General features: G+C 41.8%; 1 protein-coding gene across 1 annotated transcript; it reads right to left on the reverse strand.

Annotated features, from left to right (window-relative positions):
• Positions 1-14,460: 14,460 nt before the first annotated feature.
• LOC123024704 (membrane primary amine oxidase-like) lies at positions 14,461-25,370 on the reverse strand. Its single transcript, XM_044432750.1, has 5 exons — positions 25,241-25,370; positions 21,980-23,524; positions 18,933-19,218; positions 17,725-17,854; positions 14,461-14,803 (listed from the first exon to the last, which is right to left on the reverse strand). Exons 1-5 carry the CDS (start codon positions 25,368-25,370, stop codon positions 14,537-14,539), a joined length of 2,358 nt encoding a protein of 785 aa, XP_044288685.1. The 3' UTR covers positions 14,461-14,536.
• Positions 25,371-25,751: the final 381 nt, after the last annotated feature.

The following is a 25,751-nucleotide window of genomic DNA, read 5'->3' on the forward strand; positions in this document are numbered from 1 at the left end:
CTTCTGATATTAATATAATGCCCATTTCACTGAATATTTCTAGTAGAAAGTACCTTGGATCTCATCCTGCCCAGTCCAGCAATTTCCCAACTGCAGAAACCCTGGCTCATGGTCACCCAGCCTTCCAAGATATACTGTTCCACTGCCAAGGGAGTTCTAACCACTAGGATGTTTTTCTCAATGTTTATTATTTATTATTATTATTATAACATTTCTATGCCACCCCTTGCCGAAGCCTCGGGGCGGCTTACAACACAATAAAATACATTGAAATACAAATATGTTTACAAGCATTGGAGCAGCAGAAAATAAAGTCTCCTCCAGCTCTGACATGAGAGCTCTTCATGTTTAAAGACAGCTAACACCTCTCCCCATAAACTTATCTTCTCCGTGAAACATTGACACTGTGTGCAGCTACTATGAAAGACAAACTCCTTGTTCAGCATAATTAGGAAGGAACTGAAAATATAACTGCCGATATCATACTGCCCTATGGTGTGCAATGCATTTCCAACACAGTTCTGGTCCCTACACCTCAAAAAGAACACTATGGGGAGATGCAAAAAGGGAATGCCAAACTAATACAGGTATTGGAGTGACTCCTGTTTGAGGAAATGTTACAACAGCTGGGCTTTTTTAGGCTAGAAAAACAGTATGGGAAGACATGATAAAGGTGTATGAAAGTATGCGCTGTGTGGAAGAAGTTCATAGGGAAACATTTTTTCCATCTCTAATTTCAGAACCCGGAGTCTGAAGCAGATTATGGAGAGATTCAGGATAGTTAAAAGGAAGGACTTCTTCACAGAGCACATATGAAAACTATGGAATTCACTTCCAGAAGATGCAGCAATGGCCACCAATTTGGATGGTTTTGAAAGGGGACTGGACAAAGCCATGGAGGAAAGACCTACCAATGGCTACTGGTCCTGATGGCAGAGGCAGCAGCCCTCTTTAAACCTGCTGCTGGAAAGTTGGGAGGAAGGCAGGCTGCTTTTACATGTATGCCCTGATGGTGGGATCATGTGCACAGCTGGTTACCCATCTGGTCTGATCCAGTAGGGTTGTTCTTATGTTCTTAAATATGCATGGGTATGTGTAGCTTCGTAATAGAGCTTGGATTCCAGATTACTCACCAGGCCAGTTGTCCTTCCACTTGACTTGCTCCATTGTATAGTTTGTATGTGGAAACTGTGCATTATTACTATAAATTGTTTTTAGTACTTGCAAAATGCTGAGAGAGACCCAAAAGTGGGAATCCTGACATAGGCATAGGACCTGCAGAAGAACATTCACACTGCTTTTCAAGCTTGAGGGCACCATGCTATGCACGCTCAAGCAGAAGTTCTACAACTCCCAGTATTTCCCAACCAGCCATAATAGTCAGGGAACATGGCTGTAAGTCCAAATATGCATGTGGCTGCATACTTTGAAAGTCTAAAACTTGACATGCTATGGTTCCACACTGTGTCTGACAATGGCCAAACATATGCCCTGGGGAAGTACACATACCAGGCAAGAAAGTGATATTCATCTCCTGGTGGCTTTGTCCCAAAATAGTCCAGGAAAATACATGTGTTTACATGAGGACACAACTGACCCAGAGTAACATCAGAGGTGACCAGATTTAAAGCCATTTGATCAACAGAGCAACAAAAACGTTGGCCCATTTCATTTGTCACACATGCTTTCTCCAAGATTTGATTCTGATAATGTAGATTTTGTTCCCATGCAGGCACTCATGAGAAATATTGTAATATGTCAGATAGGAAATAAATTACTCAGGTTAATTCATTTGGACTCCATGTCTTAAATCCATTTATCTGTAAAAACCTATGCACATCTTCTCAGAGATAAACCCCATTAAATTCACTGGAATGTACTCCCAAATACATATAAATTTGTATTGGGCTGTAGTCTACTTAGAGGTAAATTCTACTGAGCTCAATGGGATTTATTTCCAGTTAAGTGTGTCTAGCAGGGATGGGAACTGGGTTGCTCCAAGGGACTGGACTGACTCTCTGGACAAATCCAGGGGTCAGATTGCATCCATGGAGCCCTCCCCTTCCACATAAAGACTTCCCCTTCCACATAAAGACTTGTCCCATTCTTCCCTTCACAGGAGGAATAAATAATATTTGAAGCCACACATGAAGTTTCCAGTAATGAATTTGATCTTGGCAATCAATATCCTAGCAGGATCTTAGTGTGCATTGTAAAAACACTGTTTAGCAATTGGAGTAAAATGGTTTGAATAGAAGAAAAGTAGCTCATTGTACACTGTTGGATTTACTTCTGAATAAACATGCATAATTTCACACTGCAAACCCCCAAAATGGGTACATATCAAGTCCCCTGTAGATCTCCACACTTCATTTCAGCTTAAAATTCACTTTTATTGCACTTTCCTTCCACTCTCCTCTGTTTATCAGTCTTATGTTTATATTGAAAAAATTCCACTCAGTCCAAATGAACAATCAATTCTGTGATTTAACTTCCCAGTGGTGGTTTGACTTCATCAGAATAGCTAAGCAGAATCCTGTATTGAGAAGAAGATAAATGGGAGGCTGGCATTGGAAAATGAGCACATTTTATGTGCTACAACACAGATAAAAATGACCCATATGATGACAACAATTGTTGTCATCATATGGGTCATTGTCTAGGATTGTTTGCCTAATTGTCTAGGATTGTTTGCCAGATTTGTGTGTGGCTGGGAGGGTGCAGTCTGATATAACATTCTATTTCACAGCTTTTGGACACAAAATATAAAGAACTGAAATACTGGGGTGGAGAGAGTGAAAAAGGGGTTCCACATCTTTGCAAAACACTCTGTTGGCTCCGCCAGAGTATATGCAATCTCCTATTTCATACAGGAAATAATTCATAACCTATTCTGTGATAAATACATCACTGAAAATACTCCTATCTACCAATTCATGGGGGAGGGAACCAAAATAAATTAAAAATACTTTCAGTTGTTTCAGATGTGATGTTCAGCAAGGAAACAGGTAGCACAGTTGGCCTACACTTCTCATACACAGTGTTTTTCAGTCCCAACAACAATCTGAGCACCCCAGGGAGATCTGGCTCTGTAAACCGAGCTTGCTCATCTTCCCCTTGATTAGACGAAGAAATTCTGGATTAGACGAAGAAATATGAAGACCAGGATGTGCAAGAGAGCTGCATGACCCTTTCCTCTTTGCTCTTTTAGTGCCATGCGAAACAGCTCAGCCTCTCTGTGCCTATTCCTCGAATGTACAAGACAGCATGTTTCTAGCTGTCACGTTGTAAAGTCTTGCTGATCAAAGGCATATCCCCCAGCATCTGCCAGGTGGAGCTGATCCTGTCTATAAATTCAGATTTTTGTGCAGTTGCCTTTTGTGACCTGCCAAATTCATGCAAGAAATCAACACAATGGGAGTCAAGAAAATTATATAACAGTTTCCTACAGCGTTGTTGCCATTTTTTCTTTGACCACATCTTAAAAATTATCAGAGAAAAATGAGGATATTTTATGACTTTCTTGTAGTAATATACTATTCCAAGATACTATCTCACAGCTGATTAAGCAAGAGCAAAGGGGACATGATGAAGGGAACTTGCTTGCAAATTCCAGACTGTAGGCCAGGGCAATTACTGTTCTTTGCAAAAGGAGCAATAAAGCAATTGGGAATCTCTATTTGCACTTTGTCCTGTCTGGTTTCCACTTCAGTTGTTCCACCCACATCCAGCAGGCAGCGGTCGAGTGAAATAACCACTTGTCCTGCCCCTGATTAGAGTTTGGTATTACCAACCTCCCATGGCACCAAATGTCAAATGTTCCTTCATAGCTGCAGGGTATTCTAAGAGTTAAAAATCATTAAGACTGAACCTGCAAGGTCATTTCCATGCAGTAAGTCTTCTGGAACCAGCAGATAGGTAGGAGCAGAACCAGAAGGCTCCAGGTTTTCCAGGGCTCTTGGGCCAAGACACCTTCGGTGAGTCTATCTTCTCAGTCTGTCTTCTCGCATCACCCACTTCTATTGTTCTTTCTGCTTTTTCTCACCAACAACATTACTTGCTTCCTTGAATGCCAGTGAGACAATAGGCAGTGGCATCTACTGCCCTTCCTTTCCAACACTGCTGCTGGGGCCTGAACAAAAAGCAATTAAAGAAAGGAGCTGTAGTGATGGAGGAACAGCAACTGCAGGGGACTCTGTTTAATGGGTGCCTAACCTCCATGCTGCCTTGTTGATTATTCCAAAAATGATGAGAGGCCTAGAAGAATTAGCATTGTTACATACAAGCTTATATCTAAATGAAGGTAGTCAACTAGAGCATCTTCAGTCTGAACTTATTGCCTTTATGTGAACCATTAACACCTACTCCTTCACAAGGGGTACCTTTTGCCATAGATGAAAAGCTCCCTCCACTACTGTGACCTCAAGCACCTCCATTTTTGTTGGGCTGCACAAGAATACAAGAACCCCTTTGCATTTCTTGATGCAGAAGAGTTTTAGTTGCTAAATTCAAGCCATTAACTTTTCTCCTCATCTTCATTTCAGTTTGTTTTGCAGGGGCATAGCTCTCTGTTTCAGTGAGTTCATTCCTTCTTATTTTTACTGAGCCATTTTTGATTTATACACAGGAATAAGTCTCCATCAGTGCATTGAATCAATTAAGAAGTTGCCCAAACAGGACTGAGTAATCCGAGCAGTCTGCAGGCATTTAACATCTTTTCTACTGCTTGCTTTCTTTAATTGCAATGATATCTGAATGCACGATTTTATTAAAGGAGTTACTCCCAGGTTCAAGACCTCCTCACTTCTGGCCACCTTGTAGGTCTTCATTTTTGTGTCCTTCATGATCATTCTTATGGTTTTATAGACAACCTTTAGCACTCTGCCGTTGATTTTAGCAGCCTGTGTCAGGAGCTTTTGCTGGAAAGGCAGATACATTTCCAAGAAGAGCAGACCCTGCTGTAGTGTTTTGGCAGGGTTTTTTTCTCAGTTGTGTGAGCTAGAAACTTGCTGGAGTTTGATGGCGGTCTCAAATTCAGCATTGCGATCAGGTCTGCATTCTGCTACGTGATCGCAGCAATGCAATAACAATGTGCCTGACCATATCTGCACATGACTTAGCATCAATGTGCTGTTGGCACCAGCCAGACATTCTCTCACAGGGGCATAATTCAACTGAAATGACTTCTTCTGACAAAACCTTCATAAACAACTTCAAGTACATTCAGGAAGTCCACAAAGCATCCCCAAATATGCTCTGCTTTCTCGTGCTAAACATGCCACCAATACTGTCTGGAGTATTATGACATGTCAGAAGAGAAGGATAAAGCAGATTGAATTTGACACTGCAGTTAACAGATCTTTTGGGAACTGGATCTGGAGCTGCAAAAAGATAAATGGTTCTGTTCTCTTTATAACAAAGAAATATTTACTTCAAAGTTCACTGGTACAGGAACTTCTTTGACTGGGAAGAATTTCTTTGGCCATGCCAATCCTATCTAATGCACTTCTGCTAATAATACACCACATACACCTGATGTAGTGGAAATAATTTCTCCTGTGAACAATGTATTCCTAACAAGACATGTTGACCTTTGCAGATTGGTTTCTTTCCAGTCCTTGTTGTTTTGAGCAAGGACAGAGCGTCAACATTGTCTCAGCAGTTTGAACAAGTAAATTCATTTAGATGAAAGCTCTAAAACAGTCAAGCAGCAAAACTAGACCTGGAATGTGCAGAGTTTAAGGACATAATGAAAATGTTAGGAAAGTCATGAAAGACAAGCAGAAATGACTTGCAACAGCTGCGGTTTGGCATGCAGGAGTATTTGGCAAGAAGAATAGCAGCAACCTGTTCTCACAGTTGCTTGAGTGCATTGCAGCTAGGGAAAAAGTCCTCCCATGGTGCCTTAGAGAAGGAAAACAGATAAGCCTGGATAAAGAAAACAGTGCTGCAGCTGCAGCTGCAGCTGAACTCTGAGGCTGAAATCCTGCAATCCAGCCTGTCACTTCCTCTCCCCCATGATCTAAAGAGTTGCAGATGATGAAGCATATGCTCAAGGTATGTGTGTGTATGTATACACATATGTATATATGTGCACACACACATGCACACATACAAGGGATATAGCAACACTGGCAAAGGATGGAAGAGCAGAAAGGAAGAGAAATCTGGGTTGTGTGCTTCTCATGTGGCTGTCTAAAGGGTCTAACATTGTTTTACTGCACCAGTGAAAGAAAGCAGTGCACCCCAAATTTTGCAGCACAGATGTATAAAGAATCACAGAAGAGCTATCCCAGTGCAATCTTAAAATACACTGGATCAGATCACAGCACAGCTGGGCCACATTCCCTGTCCCTGGCCAGCCTTCCTCTCAGTGCCATTTCTCCCTCTACCCATTACTACACTAACTGGGGCCCTGGCCCTTGCTCACATATTCTTATCAGATCACTTCACAAACCCAAATACCTCTTTACCCATTATTATCTAAGGATGCCATCTCTGGACTGAGAATGAGCCCCCAACTTCCTAAATGAATGGCAGGCAGAGTGAATTACGTCATTCCAAAGGATCTGCTCTTCACCACAATAATCAACCTTTTCCAGGCCCCCCACACAGGGGAAGTTAGCGACTCCTGTGTCAGGAAGGCTCCTTATCCATTTCAGCTTTTATTCTGAACTTTGCATGAGCTCTCCGTGGTGCTGAATTCCACATCCCAAATCATTTGCCACCATGGACAGAGTTAAGACAGCACCCAGCACCCTGAATCGAACCCTAGACTCCCCAGTACAACCGCTCCCTTTATTATTTATTTATTTATTTATACAGGTATTTATAAGTCACCTATAACTACAGAGGCCTTCCTAAGCAGCTTACATAGCCTCAGGTGCACCTTCCATCTGCACCTGAGGCTACATTTTCAATACAAGTGGGAGTCTTCTGCATTTATTCAGAGTGAAAAACTTTATTAGTAATTCAGCAAAACAACAGGTTTAGAAATAACTTAGGTCCTTAGGACATACCAAAGGTTAGGGTAGGCAGGGGTTTTTTTTAAGAAAAAAAGTTTAGTAGGAAGTAAGCTGATTACAATGGTTTTAAGATCCAGCTGTGATGCTGGATGTGGGAAACTGAGATAGAGATAGCTAAGATGGTGCACTTCGAACTAGAGCTGGGCAGAAAACCTCTTTGGACCCATAAACAAACAATTGACCTGAGTAACCTACCTGGACCACACCACAAAATGGGCATGTGGTGAAGGGAAACACTGGCTGGCAGCCGCCTGCCATCTTCATTGTTGGGTTGTAGCTGCAACTGTGTATTTGACTCTATCTTATGCTGGTGCTTGTTGAGTTTTTTATAACGTTTGCGGCTGTTTTTAATCACCACATCAGATCTTATGATGTTAATTTAATTTATACTACCTTGGGAGGGCTCTTGTGCTGAAGGCAGTCAAAAATGTTGTGAATAAAGTAAAATCAATTTCCTAACAATGCTTCTAGGTTCCATATGTAGACCAGAGGCATTCATGGGAAAAGAAAAGCAGAGAAGCAAATAGCTCTTACTTTGTTTTGAAGCAAGCCAAACTGTCAGTTACACACTTTGTTATTTTAAAAAATAAAAGAAGCGTAAAGCACCTTGGTGGGTGCCAAGAAAGGTGTCCAAGTGTGCCATAGCGCCCACCTCTGAACTTAAGCTTCGCCTAACCTTGCAATTTTCTCTCTCTGCATGCCCATTTGTTTCCAGGAAGTGAGGCAAAATGAAGGTTAATGATAGGAGAAATATCTCCCCAAATTGTAAAGGATGGGTGAACAGGTTTCTTCCTTAACTTAGTTCTCTTTATGGAGTGGTTGATATTGTTGTTGTTCTTGTTTGCTATTTGAACTTAAAAAGAGCTGTGCAGACAAGTTCAGCTTTAGCAGAGTTCTTCAGCATCTGATTATGCAACATACCATGGACAATTTTCTCACAATCTCTCCCTCTAGAAGTTGTTTGATAGTGGGGTTGTTTTGTTTTGTTTTGTTTTGTTTGTCTGTTTGCTTGGTGCTTTTGGAGTGGGGTTTTATGCAACACCAGAAAAGGGAAATGGAACATCAAGAAAAAAGTCAAAAGAGGATAATAAGTTGCATAACATCTACATATGCAAGTTTATATTGCTCTGTATAAATATAGAAATTATCATTGTTCTACTTTGGATAGAAACATAAGACATCTTACCACAGCAAATAACAGGTGATCTTCACTGCCACAGGTGACCTGTGTTGTCTTCTCAGTCCACTTTTATTCAGGTCCTAACAGGATGAGCAACTTCAAGGCCCCTACATACCTGCCATTTTGTTCTTTTACTCTAAAACGGGTTTGTACTGGACAGTTTTTCAGACACTTTAAAATAGAGGCCATCCACTGACAGCTTTTTAAATGGAGGACTGATCTTTGTAGCATAGGACATCTGGCCACCCAACCTTTCCTTGGGTAGGGGCATTTAAGCATCACTTAAGGCAAAAGATGGCACAGATCTGCATAAAACTGTTCTAGGACAATTCATCTGTTTAGATGCAAATGTGAGAAATAGTACTGCAATTTAACTAAAAATGCAAGAGGTCTCACCATGGCGGAGAAGACTGACCAGCGACCTGTGTGCATGCTCAGTCAGCTAGTGTGGGAGCTAATTCAACAGGCAACTTCAACACTTCTGCTATCCTTCTCTTATGGTTCTTTGACGTTAAACCAGACAAGAAATAGAAAGGGCATCAAACAGAGGGCTGACTTTTGCCAGCACTCCAAAACAGAGGACTGTGAAGTAGGACACCTGACCACCCTCACTGCTTCTTCTCCCTTCTTACATTCTTTTTCTTCAGTTAAAAGGATGTGGACTGGGCAGGCCTTCACATAAAGGGGATCTTCAAATCAAGGATGGTCCTTGGACAGGCCACAACATAGAAGGCTACCCTCTGTAAAGCAGGGTATGCTGCCACCCTTCCCCTCTTCCCAGGTCCTGTAGTCATAGAGCTGAGGGGTACAGCTGCATGAGTGATCTTGGATGATCTTCTTCCAGTGTTCCTGGGTGATTGGAAGGAGATCATCCAAGATCACTCCTCTTCCAGTGTTCCTCAAAGGAAGTGCTGAAAGCACCTCCTAAAAAGCCTGCTCTGTCAAAGGCCGAATTTTTGCAACCTACAAAAAATAACAGTGGATTTTTCTGCAACGGCAGAAGGAGACACAATGGAATCTAGTTCAGCATCAGTAACTGGAGGGAGGGACAGAGCTTCCATCTTCCTTCCCACTAGAAGACTTCAACTTCTTCATTTTAAGAGTCTTGACAGGGCTTGGAGGTCTAGACTTGGGGGCCTGAAAAGCAACAGCAAAGGCCTCAAAAGTGACAACCTACCCAACTGGATAGACCTCACATGTACTAGAGCTGCTAGGGAACCTGAACACTGATGTTATATTCATGGCACGCACCGAACCCCACACAGCCTGAGAAGTGGGGGGAGAATTCGATCTCTGCTCATGTTCAGCTAATTCTGAAATGCCTTTTTAATAGAAAATGATTATTAAGATGACAATTATGCCTCCACCAATGCAGCATGTAATTGAGAGCAATTATAGAAGTGAACGTTGGGGGAAATCCCAATTTCTCTCTTCCTTGGAACCGGAATGATTCATCTCTTTTTTTAAGGGCTGGAAGTTGAGACCCAGGAAAGTATCTTTACAATAGCTGAACCTGGAACCCCACATGAGAGAGCTGCACCTTGCTGCTTTTATAGTGACCTTCTCTCAGATTGTTAAATGGTTCTTTTTTAGGATGAGTGCTAAAAATGAATGCTTTAAAGAACTGCCTGCAATGGTTTTGAACTGCCAGCGATCGAACCCTCTGATGAAATTTATTTTAATGGTGCCTTATATTTTCCATCTTTTTATCTTGCTGTTTTTGGTGATTTGATAGTTCTTCTGATTTTGTTCTTATTCACAGCCTTGATCTCTACAGCAGACTTACAAGTAAGTTAGATATCAGTCCCAATGGGAACAGCTACAGGCACAATACAAAGATGGATCTACTACTCTCTCACCATGAGCAGGTTATAGGGGTTCTTCACAGTGGATCTAACGCTTGAGACAGTGCAATCCTGTGCACGCCCACTTAGAGAGTAAGTTCAGTGGGACTTGCTGCCAGGCAAGCTTGCATATAAAATTGCAGTCTAAAGCCAGAAATTGGTCTGTGTGCGAGGGTTGAGAAAACTTTTCCTCATGCTGCTGCTGAATGAGATGCCATGCCCTCTACTTCTGCTTTTAAAAAATGATGAAATCGAATCACAGAGAGTTCATATCTGGGTAGTTTTGACCATAAGATAAGGCAAATATCCATTAGGAATATATAACAGACAAAATAAATGTCTCTGAATTTTCATGGATCCCCAGATACATTTAAGAGACTATATAAAATTCATTGATTTTAGAGCATTTCAAGCATTGCTTTCCAACAATTGACATACTATACATGTGTCAGGTAGGATAGGCAAGATATTCCATGAAAAAGCAGACATGCATTGATCAATGTATCAATATGCAGTAGCTGTTTTGAAGATAAAACTCAAGTGACTGTGCAGGATGTCTAAATGTTCAAACTATTTGTTTGTGTGTCTTTAATACACTAAGGTCTCAAAAGTGGACCCTCTTTTCAGACTCACTTTCTATTGATGCATTGAGAAAAGGTCTTCCCATTACTGCAGGATTAGTCTCTTGGAGACCAGGAGTGATCAAGGTATATTTTTAACATTTGCCATTTAAAATGAACAGGTGATGTGGACATATGTCTAGGAAGCAGATATATAGTTCTTGATAAAGCCCGTATTGAGTCTCATAATGCGACAGCTTGCCCATTAAAATGGTGCCACAATGTTTTTCTAGAAAATATGACAGCACCTTTTGAGTGTGACATGTGGAATGCTGGTTGACCTCTCATGACATCCATTCAAGGAGACATGACAAAAATCTCATTTACTCAAACATTTCAATCTTCTCTGTCTTTAGTGAAACTGAATGAGAATTTGGTTTTGAGTAAAGACAGCAGGTTCCTTGAATTCTGGAGACATGTATCCATTAATACAATAATGAGTACTGGTGCTGGGAGAAATAGCAAATTGCCAATTTACATATAATTCAGGAATTTTTTTTCTATTTCAGAAACCTGATAAACCACTTGGTCTTTGACTTCACTTTGTCCCTGAAGCTGCTGAGTGTTTTTGCTCAATGAACCTGCTTTGGGCCGGCACAGGCATAACTGATCTGCATAAATCTTCCTGACAGGCTGCTTATGAACAGCGGAATCATGCTCCATTTCTTGGTAATAGGTCTGTGCTAACTGGAAGGCAAGTGACATTATAAATTGATAGCAGGACAGCCAATATTGTTCGTAGAAACTGACCTATCAGCATACTCCAGTTGTGGGTGCAATAAGAAGAAGAATATAAAGCAAATGTTGACCTAAACATGAGGCCATTTCTAATCACAGGTGCTTTTAAAAAGTTATTCTTTCACACTTTTTATAAAGGGATCATAACAGTCCTAGAATCTATTTTCAGTAGATCCTATTACAGGATCTAACTGTAAAATGTATTAAGAAGCATATCTCTGAACATGTGCAGAATACATTTCTGTCAATACTAACCAACCACAAGACATCCTTACTTATCTGCAATTAAGGGGAACCAGTACTAGCTTCCAGGAGAGCTAAGCTCAAGGTTTTTAAATTATTTGTTATTAAGACATGGATGGCATCCTTCACCAAAATATTAACAACACATTACAATTCACAGCACCACTGCTACTAAGAAACTTAGTAGAAAACGAGCATCAGTTGTATTAGCATTCTGGAAGCAAAACAGCAAAGCGCTATTCAGTCAGTCCAATAAAAATGTTTTTCTTCCAAGAGAATGAACAAACTACCTGAGGCTTCACTGCAGTGCCCCAGCCCACCAGTCTTTTTAAAGACAGGAAGGCTCTCCTTATAAATTGTTAATAGTTTCTTCCATGCATCACCCATCAGGTAAGGGCATAACAAAGGTGTTTTAATCCCCAGCAAACACTTTGCAACACAGATTGGCTTGATCAGTACACCTTTCTATGATCATGGCAGATAAGGACTTAAGGGCCTAAGCCTATGTCAGCTTAGGCAGAAATAGCAACTTCCACGGTCCCCCAGCCAGCAGTTCATTTGTTAGATTCAAGATTAATCAGGTTACATTCAAATTAAGTTTTCATCAGCAAGATTCTTTCCTGATTAATAGAAAGCATGCAGCTCTCACCACTAGTCACTCCTTCATTCCTGATTACGGTAACCGCCATTTTCTCCTTGAAACAGTGGATTTAGAAAAGATGTTCTGTACCCAACCAAATGTTGACTTCAACCTCCACCCAGGAGGTTGGTTGGTGGTTATACTCTTGACAGATATATTTCAACTGAAAACTGAGAAATAAATGGCTTTTCTGCTGGCAATCCTACATGTATTTGCCAGAAACTAAAAGTAAATTGAATCACACTGAATGGAGCATATTTCTAAATAGACAGTGAGTTAAATCCAAATTTTGTCAATTTGAAATCAATGAGACTTCAGTTAGTCATGATTAAATTGATTCCCATCGATCTCAGTGGGCCTACTCTGAATAAATCTGGACCAAAATCGTATATAGGATCAGGTTGTTGCAATATTTTAAGAGCTTTAAGCAGCAATCCTATGCATCTCAAGTTGGAAAAAAAAGTCCTTCAATTCCCAGCATCCATCTGGGTAGCCATGCTAGCTGGGCATGTTGAAAGCTGCAGGATTTTCTTCTGTCCAGACATACATGTTATTGTGCCCTTAGGGACTCAGAGCAAGCATCAATACTGGGCTACCAGGCCCTGGCAGCTGTCCATAAATGGCTGATGTTGCTTCCAGCCCTAATGATGACTCAGCCTGACTGCACAAAACCTTCCCTTGGTTTCAGTTTTTCAATGCCAACCCTCTGAAGCTCTGGGCAGTGTGAGGGTACTGACCACCTAAGCGGCACACAGCTGTTCACCCAGTGGCTCGTCAAAGCAGTGGCTACTGTGGCTTTCTTCTTGCTCACCTATCCTCCCAAGGTAAACAGTGGTTGGGGATACCCTGGTTCAGTCCTCTATACCTCAATGGCTCCTGTTTATTTGCTTTCCTATTCTCTAAGCTTCTGCACCCAGTTCATTGCTGTGCCAACTCTGTCATGGCAATGGGATATCTATTTTATTTATTTATTTGATTTATATCCCACTTTTTTCTTACAACAAACTCCAAATGGCTTACATCATTCTCCTCCTCCTGCTCTCTAGCTTTTTCAACACAATGCGTAGCACCCCTGTGAGGTAGGTTGGTCTGAAAGTCTGTGACTTTCAAAGTTACTCAGCTCCATGGCCAAGCAAGCACCAGAACCCACATTGCCCCAGTCTCAGTCCTGTTCTCTCAACCAATTTAACATCTACTAACCACCAATTTAACATCTTAACCAATTTAACATCTACAAACATCTTAACCTTGAACTTAAAAACAGGGGTCTTTGAAACAAGAATGCAAAGAAGAATTTTTAGAATGAAAAAGATTTTTAGAAAATGCCAATTTATTAAGCTGTATATGCTTAGTCAGCCAGCCAGCCAGTTGCATAGCTGGGAACAGGGGTGCAGGTTCAAACCACCTGGCTTATGAACAGGAGGGAGAAGAGCAAGAACAAGAGGAGCAGCTGACCCAGACCAACCAGAAACAAGGTGAACACTGAAGAAAATATTGTGACTTCTCTTTAAATAAAAGGTCTGCCTTCTCCCTTTGATTCATGGAAAATCCCAGAATGTTCACAAAAGACCAACAAATAGATCAATACGACATACTTTTCTGAATATAGATCAGTGTTACAGACATGGCTCACCACTAATCTCGAAAGCTGCAGTTCTGCTAGAGTTCTTTAGTCCTCTTCACAGAATTATAGGCCCTATAATTCCTTGGAGAGGTGGACAATTGTTTTACTAATTTGCTTCTAGTATGCAAATTAAAATCTAAGAAGGATAATGAGACACATGAGCATTTAGAAGAAGACTAAAGGGAACAATAAACTCCACCTGAACAATCTCCCAGGGACATCTGAGGCTAGAGGGGAAGTTGTAAATACAGCTTTAAAATTTATATACAGGTGAGCTTGGTAGCACTTATATCAGTGGGGTTTCTTATTCATTGCAGCTTTTATTCTGAACTGCTGAAGAGCTATGCATGGTGCTATCCATCCCATAGTACATTTGCCACCAAGGAGCACCATGAGCAGTTCCCAAAAACTCAGAATATAAGCTCCCACTGCCATTAGAGTCATAACACATCTAAGAAGACTGAAAATTTAAGTCTCAAAGGCACTAAATATACAGAGTTCAAGATTAGCAGCTCCCGGCATACCCAGTTTTCAAGCATGGTAAGCTGTTTGCCCTCCAACTTCTGACTCAAAAAATGATCATCCATCCAAAGACCAAAAGGTACCAGTACTCTTTTATGTTTCAGAAGCCCTCATAAGTGAAAGGAGGAAAGTTGGGCAAGCATGCAGCTGTTTCTGCCAGGCAGGCAAGATGGTTGACTTCACAGGAAGTGGGGTCCTGCTGGCTGCACATGAAAACACTGTCTGGAGAATACATGGAGGGGTCTTCATCAAAATAGTTGTAGGGTCTCAAGAGGAAGCCAATCATGTTTCCAAGTGTTGGTGTGTTGGGTATATCTTCAGCCTGTGGAATATGCAGGAAGCCAGTCGTGACCCAGGCAACAAGGTCCTGCCAAAGAGAGAAACAAATAACCACACTGTTTGGTTATCTAGGGCAAAAGCTTGAAAGGAAAAAGAGTGCAAAAATGAGGATTCATAGAAACTGACCCAGTGCAGCAGATGTTGAAAGACAGATTGGTAAAGAGGAAGGGAACCTGTGGCTCTCCAATTGTCCTTGGATTAGAATGCCAATCACCCCTTAAAATCGGCCGTATTGGCTGGACTGATTTGAGTACAGGTCAAACAATAGTTGGATGGCTACCAGTTCTCCACTGTTGACTTAGTATGATCTGACATTTGGTAGGTGATAATTTCATAGGGCAATCTTATTCATGTTTATTCAGAAGTAAACCCTAGTGGCATTTATTCCAAAGAAAGAAGGCAAAGAATTGCAGGGTGGGTTCATTAATGGTGTACATCAGCACAGCAAGAAAAGGGTTTTCTTCTTTAAGATATGTGCTTGAAATATTTTCCTGTACCTAAAAGGGCCAGATGTTGGACCTATTTTTTCTGACAAAAATTAACAAACTTTTTAAAAAATGGTTTTGAGCTGGAGAGAGCTGAATTGTTGTCCAGAAGAAATGGCACATATGATGTCTTGAACTGGGAATAAAGTATGCAAAATGTTATCTCTTCGAACAATAGTCAAAATTCAATCAGAGAAGTTCAGTACTTCTCCCTAAGGAGGCCAGGATGGATATGGTAGAAAAGAAATATGAACTGCAGAAGGAAGTGTCATAAGAACTAAACTCAGGAAGAGCCCAGAAACACTGAAACTACCAAAGGCAACAAGTCACTTGAGAATACACTACATTTCCATCTACAAAGTAGAATGCACACATTAAGAAAACACATCTCTTCCTGCTGGGTCTTTAATTGTATTTTTCACTGTATGTTAAAACAACAAAGTAAAAATATTAAAATAGCTTTATGTTATTTGTATTGTTTTTATTGTTTTATACATTGCTATAAATTGCACAGACAGGTTCAGCTACAGGGTGGTATAGAAATGGAATAAATAATAATAAATAAGAGAATACACTACATTTATATCTGCAGAGGAGAAGTAATAGAAATCATGCCTTTGGAAAGGAATGAGTAACAGGATTTGGGTTACAGCTTATGGCCATGTTTTTCAACATTATGACAAGTGCTGCAGAAGGGGAACTGGTTCTTCAGGTTCCACACCCATTTTTAAGGAATCACTTCAAAGAATCATAAGCCTCTTCAATTTTCTCATGAGCTGGTTATGCTTACCTGTTACACTATGAACCCAGGAGGAAATTGATGGGAAAGGGAGGAGAAGAGCTGCATTTAAGTGGGAATTCTAAAACTAGCAAACATTATAGGTCAGATTGCTAATTTTATACATACACACAGAGAGCTATCCAGATTCACATCACGTTTGCCATCTGTGAAACAGAACTGAAGCAAATTTAAAAAATGAAAGTCTTGCACATTCTGTGATATTTACATTGAAGAGATTGTCTTAAAATTGCTCCTTTGCAGGAATATTTTAGGGAACCACCCTTTTATGAGTAGTCTGGGCTACTGTTTCAAAACAAGGGCAATGCACAACTGAAGAGTTAGATGCACATTCCATTTCATAAACCAGATTTGAAATCTCATTTCTCAAGCCTGTTTAAAGTAGCAGAGGACTAATCTATGCTTGAGCTCCTTCCATGTATCAGGGAGCACTGACACAGTCTGGGGCATGTGCATTTTGTGTAAATACCATGCAGTTTCCAATATGCTGAAAAAGTGATATGCATCACACACAAATCCAGTTGTGGGTCCAGTAAGAGGAGCTGGAGTGATGGTGTATGCAGGGGCAATGGCACTTCTTTCTTTTCTTTTTTTAAACCTCCAAGCTTATGTGCTGGTTCAACTGTTATAAAAAAGTAGAAACTGGGGAGAAAAGAAGGAAGCTGTAGCCTTCTGCTTTCCTTCCACCAATGTTCTTCTCTACCCAAAAGCAATTCCTGAAAGCCAATGCAGTCTCTCTTCCTTGTCAGTTTCTGCAGAAGTAAGTGCCATTGCAATCAATATGATTTACTTCTGAGCAGGCATGCACTGCTGTCGTTGCATGCTATCAACTCATTTCCAACTTATGATGACCCTCAGAATGAAAGCCATCCAGAATGTCTTCTGCTTGTCTACCCTGCTCTGCTTTTGTAAACTCAAGGCTGTGGATTTTAATGAAATCAATCCATCTCTTAGTTGGTCTTCCCCCTTCTGCCTTCAACTTGCCCTGGCATGATCGTCTTCTCCAGTGAGCCTTGCCTTCTCACGATGTGCTCAAAGTATGACAGCCTCAGTTTCATCATTTTTGCTTCCAGGGAAAGTTCTGGCTTGATTTGTTCTAGAGCCCACTTGTTCATCTGTCAGTTGAGGGAATTCTCTCTTCCATCACCACATTACAAATTGTCAGCTTTTCTCACTACTTCGCTTCCACACCCATACATGTTAATCAGATCATGGTTGATCTTTGCCTTCATTTCCAGTAAAACACCCTTACACTTATCTTTTCCAGTTCCTTCATTGCTGCTCTTTCAAGCTTTTCTTTTTCTAATACCTTAGCTGAAATTCCCCTTTGAATTGACAACTGAACCAAGGTATGCAAGCTCTTTCACATTGCCAACATCTTCATTGTTGACAGTAAAGTTACATAATGCTTCTGTAGTCATGAAACAAGATGTGTACGATCAGTGCATTGTCACCTAGTTGTTCCTTGAGGCAAGGAAATAATCTAGAGAGGCACCTATACTATCTTTCCCTGTTTATTCTATCTGCTAAACTAGCAGTAGGAGAAACTGATACATCTAGCATCCAGTTCCAAATTAGGCTCCTGCTTATTGGAAACTTTGTGGTGATCCTGTATTTTTGAGGTGGCTGGGTTGTCAGTGTTCCATGGGGATCACCAGGACTTACCTCATTGACAATGCTCTCGTTGTTTAGAAAGTCCGCAAAGGCAACTGAAGGTGTCCATGGGTCAATCTGGTTATAGATGCTGGTGCTGAATGGTTCCTTCTCTTTCCGCTTAGTGACAGCCAGCTTGTACCTGAAAAACATATGAAGAGCCGCATCACTGAGATGCAAGAGTGAAATTTGCTTACTTATTTAAGTAAAGGCAACCTATGGTGATGTGTTGGGGTACAATTCAGGTATAACTGAACTATAACCATCAGAACACAGAATTGTAAGGAAGAATACAGAGTCCCAAGAATCAGCAAGGTAAATTACTGCTGAAGGAAGGAAGACTGAGAGCCCAATGTGTTTTCAAGGTGTGTTTAAAGGCCTGAACCACGGAGCCAAACACAGTTGCACAGAAAGAGTGTTCCACAACCACAGGACCAATTGTCCCCAGTGCCTGCCTACCTAGTCGATCTCACGTGCGGTTATGTTAAAAGGGCCTCCATCTTAATAGACTAGTAGGATCGTAAGGGTGGCAGCAGTCCTTGAGATAATCTGGTCCCATTGCAATATGGGCACTTAATCAGGTAAATTCACATCTGTTGGGCTGGGGGTTCTAGCTAAAGAGTAAGGAGTGGTTAGGAAGTGACAGATAAAGTGTGACAGTTTTGGTTAGGGAAAGGAAGCGTGTGGAAAGAAAGGGAGAAAATCTGTGGGTTCGTGTGTGGGATTTGGGAAGAACTAGGAAAAAGCTGAAGAGAAAGTTAATTGCTACTCTTTCTTGGTGAAATAACCTTAAGTGGTTGTGAAAATCTGGAGTAAGGAGCAGGTGATGCCAAGAGGCTGCCTGAAACTCTTCACAGAGAAGGTTGAACAAACAGACAGTAGTATAAAGTAGTATAAAGGAGAGGCAGTGTGGTGTAGTGGTGAAGAGCATGGGACTGGGACTCAGGCGATCTGGGTTCTAGTCCCCACTCAACCATGGAGCCAACTGGGTGACTTTGGGCCAGTCACAGACTCTCAGCCCAACCTACCTCACAGGGTTGTTGTTGTGGGGATAAGATGCAGGAGGAGAATGATGTAAGCTGCCTTGAGCCTTTTGTAGGAAAAAGGCAGGATATAAATTGAAAAATAAATAAATAAATAAATAAAGTTCTACTCTATATTATTTAAGATCTTGGTACCCCAGGAAACAAGAGTTCAGCATATAGACATGTGTCACTCACCTGCCCCAGCTGATGGCTCGTTCCATCGGATCTTTTTCTGGTAGGTGTTCTCCAGAAAAGCTGACTATCTGGATCCGGTAGCCACGTTGATGGCCCCATCGGTTTGTACTGTTGGATGCAAAATATATGATTCTGGGGATATCATCATGAAGGCGGAAAGCAGCTTTGTCCTCAGTATCTAAGGTTTTCCTTATCCTCCTCATTTGGTTGATCGTATGTTCTGGACTCCAAGGGGCCTTCACAGTCTCAAAGGCCATGTCATTGGCTAGCAGTGAATTTTTAACACCTGAGGAAGGAAAGCACAATTACTGCTCAGAAGTTGTACCTTTGAGCTGCTTGGTTGCTATTTATCCATATAGCTGTAGCTTTTCCTGCCACAGAGATGTGATTGTGAAAAAAAGCTTGCTTGTTGAATTTCTCAGTATGATGTATCCATTACAAGAGTTCCCCAAGAACAGAAGGGCAACACTAATTAGAACCTAGGTTTAAAAAATATATATCTAGGAAGGAAAACCTGATTTGATGGGCTGATAAAAGGATGACTAACAGGCATCCTTTTGAGAACTTTGTTTAGCATATGTGCCAACTTGTCTATGGGCAATCATATCAAAGCCATATTAATGCACACACATGCACACACTGACATGGCTTCACTTGCCCACTGGCAAAGTCAGCTGACAATTGAGGTAGGAGCTTAGTCAGGGAATACAGTGGTACCTCGGCTCACGAATGCTTCAGTTCACGACCAAATCGGGTCGCGAACAAAAATTTCATAAACATTTTGAATCAGGTTGTGAACTCCGCATTGGGTGGCAACTGCAATCTCGGCCATCTCCCCCTCCCCCTCCCCCCGAGTGGGGAGATGGCTGTGATTGTGCTGGGGGTGGGGGGGCGAGATGGCCGAGATCGCACCCGTCTTTCTTGCACGAGCACACCCATGATTGCACTCTTCTTTCGTGCACCTCGGCCATCTCCCCCCTCCAGCACAATTGAGCCTGTCTCTGCCTCCACCGTGTGCCCATGTTTGCACCCTTCTCTCCGTCCCCCGTGCACCCACGTTCACTCCCATCTCTTCCCCCCAGCTCACCTGTGTTCGCACCTGTCTCTCCCCCCCCCCCCCAGGCCCCCATGTTCCCCCCCCTCCCCCCCCCCCCCCCCCAGTGCGCCCATGTTCACGCCCGTCTCTCTCCCTCCCCACCAGTGTGCTGGGATAATGGGCGTGTGCAGGGATGACGGGCACGATCACGGTCATGCTGGGGGATGGGGAGATGGCCGGGCTCATGCTTGAGGGAGGGGATATGGCCCCAATCTTTGTAGTTCTTTATCACGTTGCTTCAAATGTTTGTGAGTAAAAAAAAGTTGCAGAACGGATTAACCTTCTTTACATTGATCCTTGTGGGGAAATTTAACTTGGCTCATGACCAGTTTGGGTCATGACCAGAGTCCTGGAATGGATTAAGTTTGTGAGCCAAGGTACCACGGTACTCTTCCATATTTTCTGTCTTCTTTACCAGGGCGGAGTCTTTGGGAAGTGAACAGGAGTTAATTGCCTTTACAAGCATGGCAAACTGAATTTGGCCCATGCACCAGAGGTTTTCTCTGCTTTTTAAAAGCAAGAAACATAACACCAGCCTACAGTCTAATGATCACAGTTATAAATCCAACCAAAAAGTAAGTATCTACTTTCAAACTTTTGCTGCACAAATCTGCAGAGTAAGTTCATTGTCACCTGCAAAGACTTCTAAAGTGCTGATTCCAGAGCTACTTGACATTTTTTGCATCAGATGAAAGGGAAAGAGTAAAAGCAATAGCTTGATATTCTGCTGTTATCTTCATGTTATTTTATCTCCTGCTGTATTAATACTATTTTTAAAAAGCATATTCTATTGGAATTAAGTTGTCAGTTCTTTTGTGACAAAATAGAAATATTTTTAAATGCCTAAAACAAAGCTTGAGCCTCAAGACACATTAACCTAAGGATATTTTCAGAAAGAGCATTTCCAGTCCCTTCTGCCTGTCTCAACCAGTGATGATCCTCTCTCCAAAAGCATTTCAAGAAATCAGGGGATCCTTCCTGAACGGTTCAGAATATTGCTGGAGGAGTTGCTGGAAAGGACAAAAATGGTGAGAGAGCTGGATCAAGGCGTGAGCCCTCTAAATACCAACCCACATCATTTGGGAGCACCTCAGCATGCTTCCGATCAGCGGGAAGGGCCATAGGTGACTAATCCAGGGAGAAAATCTTCCTTCCATGAACTTCTTTAGGACTCAAGCTAAAGACTTTTATAGAAGGAGACTTGGCAACTGAAGAAAATGTGAAAGGGTGCAGTCTGCTCTCAGTTACACTTTTCAAGTTGCAGGGGCATTCCTCAAAGCGTGGCAAGGCAAAGCAAGGCAGAGCAGAGCAAAGGAGGTTTTAATGATGTGGCAGGTGGCCCACAGATATTCAAGATCCATATAGCATAGCATCCACCTACAACCTGTTATTCCCTTCCGGCCTAACTCATTCAGCAGTGAATTTGTGCTCCTATATCTGGTAGTCCATTAGATTTGGGATTCCATAAATGAGCAAACCAAAGACAATTAAGCACACCAAATGCTGGAATTAGCTTCAGGACCACCCGAACTACTCTACTTGAACCAGGTGGTGGCTGGAACACCCAATGCTGAAAAGATCTGTTTGCCTGACAGCCAGCCCACCTAAAACATCATTTTGATTTCTTTTTTGCTTTGTTTTGGCTTTTAGAAGAAAAGCTGTTCATGAAAACAGTAAGCTAGAGAATTAAGACACACCAGTTCTGATAACAGCAACCCACACAAGGTAGCTATACACTACGCACATAGAATACATTGCCTCCTCCTGGACTTTCTCATACTCTTAAAAGTAAAGCGGACAAAATATACCAAGAATTGTTGAGACTGAGTCTTCTTTCCAGATTTAGGAACTCAGGATAACCCCAGATGTCTCTTCAATGCAGCTACAAACTGGCATGAGGCACCAACAGGCACTAAATTCTGTGGAAGTTACAAAAGAGAAAAGCACTTACCACCAATGTCCATATCCACTTTGAAGTGCATATTGTGAGTGTGAATTGTTCCTAGCACCCACTGTTCAACTCGGTTGCCAAATTCTGCAGCATCACCAAAGTAAAAAGCAGATGTAATATACCCAGTGGCTTGAACCCTAACACCAACAGCCCCATTTTGGTGAAAAATAAAGTCCCAGATATAGTCATAGTTACTAACTGAAGATATAGATCTGAAGACCAGAGAGGAATCAACCAAGCCTCCATAAAATGGTGCTTGTACATTGTCAAAATGGCGTCGTACAGGTCCCTCTGCATTCTCCTCAAAGATGCAAATGGAGTTTTTGCGGATAACAGGCAATGAAGTATCAATAAAATATTGACTGTCTAAATAAGTAGCTAAGTAAGGACAATCTACACCACGGGTCAGTGTGGAGGCATGTTTTCCAATACCATAGCTTAAGTCCATGTATCTGGTGAGCATTGATGAGGGACTGTTGGAGCCATAGATAGCACTTGCATCTTGCAAGCTTAACTCATAGACTATCCTCTGACCTTTAAACCTGACGTCAAAGACACGTGGTCCCTTGAATCCATCTATTCCAAAGACAAAGCTCCAGGACATGAAGCCAACTTGGTTTTCGGTGATGGTGTAACGTGGTCCACGAGGTATGTAGTGCAAAGGCCCTGGACCCTTGGGTGGCACTCTTGGCTTCAGCGATGCATATCCCCCATCAGGAGGAGCCTTTTTAACCTTGACTACTTTAACTTGCCCCTCATTGAATTTTCTCTCAATATCATCCATATTCTCAAAATATTGTCCATTATAGAACACGTTTAGCACCTTCCACTGAGAAACATCCTGGCTACTTATATCCACATGGATCTCTAAGCCAAGTGGATGCAGATAAAAGCCAGAGACGTTCTGGTAATGTGCCATCCAAAGTTTGCGGTCTCCTGATTTGAATCCTGGTGGCATTCCATGGGTGTATATTAAATTGCTTCCATTGTACTCAAGTACCTTTTGCATAAAGTTTGGAGCTTTGGGATATTCCTTCTGCTTCAGAAAGGTATGCAATTCTTCGAACTCATTATTCAAAACAAATCTTCTAGAGTAAGGCAATGCTCCTCCATACTTCTGCACTGTAACATCTTGGTGGTACATTGGCTTTGGAATGGGACCCACCACAAATTCAGTGACATTGGGCTCCCTCTGATTTCCAAAATGAATCCTAGCCAGAGCTTGCCGGGCAGGCCTGTGCCCTTGATAGTCCAAATATTTCAACACCTCTGCTTTGGGAGGAAGCTGAAGGGTGATGGAATAGAGGCAGTTGTCAGATGGCTTGGCTTGAGAGGGCTCAACTAACGGCACCCCCAAGTTGTGTTGCAAGTACCTCTTCACTTCAATCAGCTCTCCTGGAGATAACTCTGCAAATACCAGGCTGCGAACATCCTGTCCTTTCTCTTCCAATCCCATCTTCTGTGGTTGGTTCTCACACACCATGGGCATTTCTCCTCTTGGCTGGAAAACCCACACTAAGAGTAGGACTACCACTATGATGATAGCTAAAAGAGGAAAAGCCAATTTCAAGTTCATTTTCAGCTGCAAATCTGTAAGCAGGTTCCTGGAGGTTTTGTAGAGCACAGCCTGAATCAACTGACTGTGCCTTCAGAGTCCCAAATGAGAGTAATGACACCAGAGTTAAAAGGGAGATGGGAAGGAAACCTGTTATGCAACTGTTTCAGACTTGTACGCTTCTTTTCCCTGACGAAATACCACCCATATTTCCTTGAAGTGCTGTGTCATGAAAACAATTATGCATTCACACCCTTAACTTAACAAACTTATCAGTCAAGTCTCAACACCAGCTTTTAATTACTCACAAACTGCACACATAGATAATATCTAAATTAATCTATACATTCCATTATAAGTGTAAGGAGCCACAACAGAACCCAGTTTGGAAGGAAAATAATTGGTATGATCCTTTAAATAACTGTATGTGGGTAGTTGGGGTGGGAAGAGCCTAACCTTCAGGACACTGGGTCTTGATCCAGTAGTAAAGCTGAATTCTTGAGATTTCCTTCCTGGGGGTAAAAAAGTTTTTCTTTGCCCTAAGGCAACTATTCCTACTCGCATGTTAATCCCTGACTTTTGTTTGAATTCTATTGTTAATTGTAAGCTTGTCATGGACTGGCAGCTTCTCTCAAATTGAGCAGGATTACTTTTGCAACTACATGTCATCAATGCAATAAAACTAACCTGTTACACAGTCTTGTTACATCAGCTTCACCATTCCTGTTGTAAACTCTCAGGGCTAGGATTGAATCACCTGTTTTACATGATGTACTTCCTGATTGCTCCTAAATTCTAGCAACTCAACTACTGGTGGATCAAGATAAGAATCGAGATTATTAATATAATCAGAGGCATAGGAAGTGTAAATTCAGATTTAATCCTCTCCTGCTAGTGTGTTCTGATGCAGTTCCCCATGAGAGGTGTGTGCACTTTCTCTTGAGTAACACAGCAAAAGAAGATACAACTAATGCTATAAAATTAATGTGACAGCTGGATTCACACATCACAACAAGCAACCCTGTGAGTTTACCATGCCTTGCAGTTTTTCACCTCGATACACCTGACAATTGTAGCATCTGTGTGCAGCTCCCACACTTGTTGCACTGAAGCTGAAAACTTTTTAGTGAAGTACCTCCAGGCCCTGCACTGTCTTTGCACACTAAAGCTGGTCACTGATGGAAAGGAAGAGTTAAAGGACCTCCTCTCCCTGCTGTGTGCTGCTTGAGTGACAGCAACTCCCTGATGTGTTCTGCATTTCAGATTATCTTTGACCCTGCTCTCTGGTTTTCCCTGGGGTTCTGACTCTGCTGCCATTTTCCTGTGATTCTGATGTATCCTTTAGTCCCAACCTGGCTGATCCCATGACTAAGACTGCCAAGCCTTATGAATCCAATGATGAAGACACTTTGTGGAAGCAAAGCAGATTGGGCTTTGTTCAGTAAGTGGAAAACTTTGTGAAGTGACATGTAGACACATAGTGCTATTAAATTAAGGGTGGGGAATTTGTGGTCTTCCAGTTCTTTGGCTTACAACTCCCATCCTCCCTTCACATTGGCCTTTCTGGCTAAAGCTGATGAGAATTTTAGTCCTTTAATGTTCTGAGAGCCATGAGTAGCTGTTGTTGTTCTGGAATTAACTCTTGTTTCATCAGAGAGTTTACAGGGTAAGAGGATTCTCATTTCCTTCTTCTGCATAGTACTAACCAGACTTAGCATGAGTGTCACTGCTGTTGTCTGTAAGGAATCCTCCACCAGTGCTGCCTTCAATGACCACTGCTGCCCAGTAGCTGCCTTCAGGAGTTTCCCAGTCCCCATCGCCATTAGAGAGATCCATCTTCTGCTGGTGTGACTGAAGAGGGTGGAAGCTTCTTAGTTTGGGGTCTTGGCTTTGTCCATTCTGCCTTGGTTGTCCCTGCTAGGAGAACAGTCTAGTAAGTAAGGCTGTTCTGACCTCCTGGTGGCAATGCTTTCAGCTTCTCTGACACAATGAAACTCCTTCACCTATTTAAGGTGTGCTTCCACATTGCCTGCCCCACATTAGTATTTTTCTTTAATATAGAAAACAAGCAGCTGAGTTGACATCTTAATAATGCCATTTGGGATATGGAAGCACTATATGTCTAATGCTTCACATTTTTTAAAATAGCTATAAGAAATCAACTATCTTGGGTGGAGCTTTCTTATCACAAGAATGAGGAATACTTCTTTGAAAAGA

The sequence above is a fragment of the Varanus komodoensis genome, unplaced genomic scaffold, assembly GCF_004798865.1.
Source record: "Varanus komodoensis strain SLA01 unplaced genomic scaffold, ASM479886v1 scaffold25, whole genome shotgun sequence".
NCBI classification, from domain to species: domain Eukaryota; kingdom Metazoa; phylum Chordata; class Lepidosauria; order Squamata; family Varanidae; genus Varanus; species Varanus komodoensis.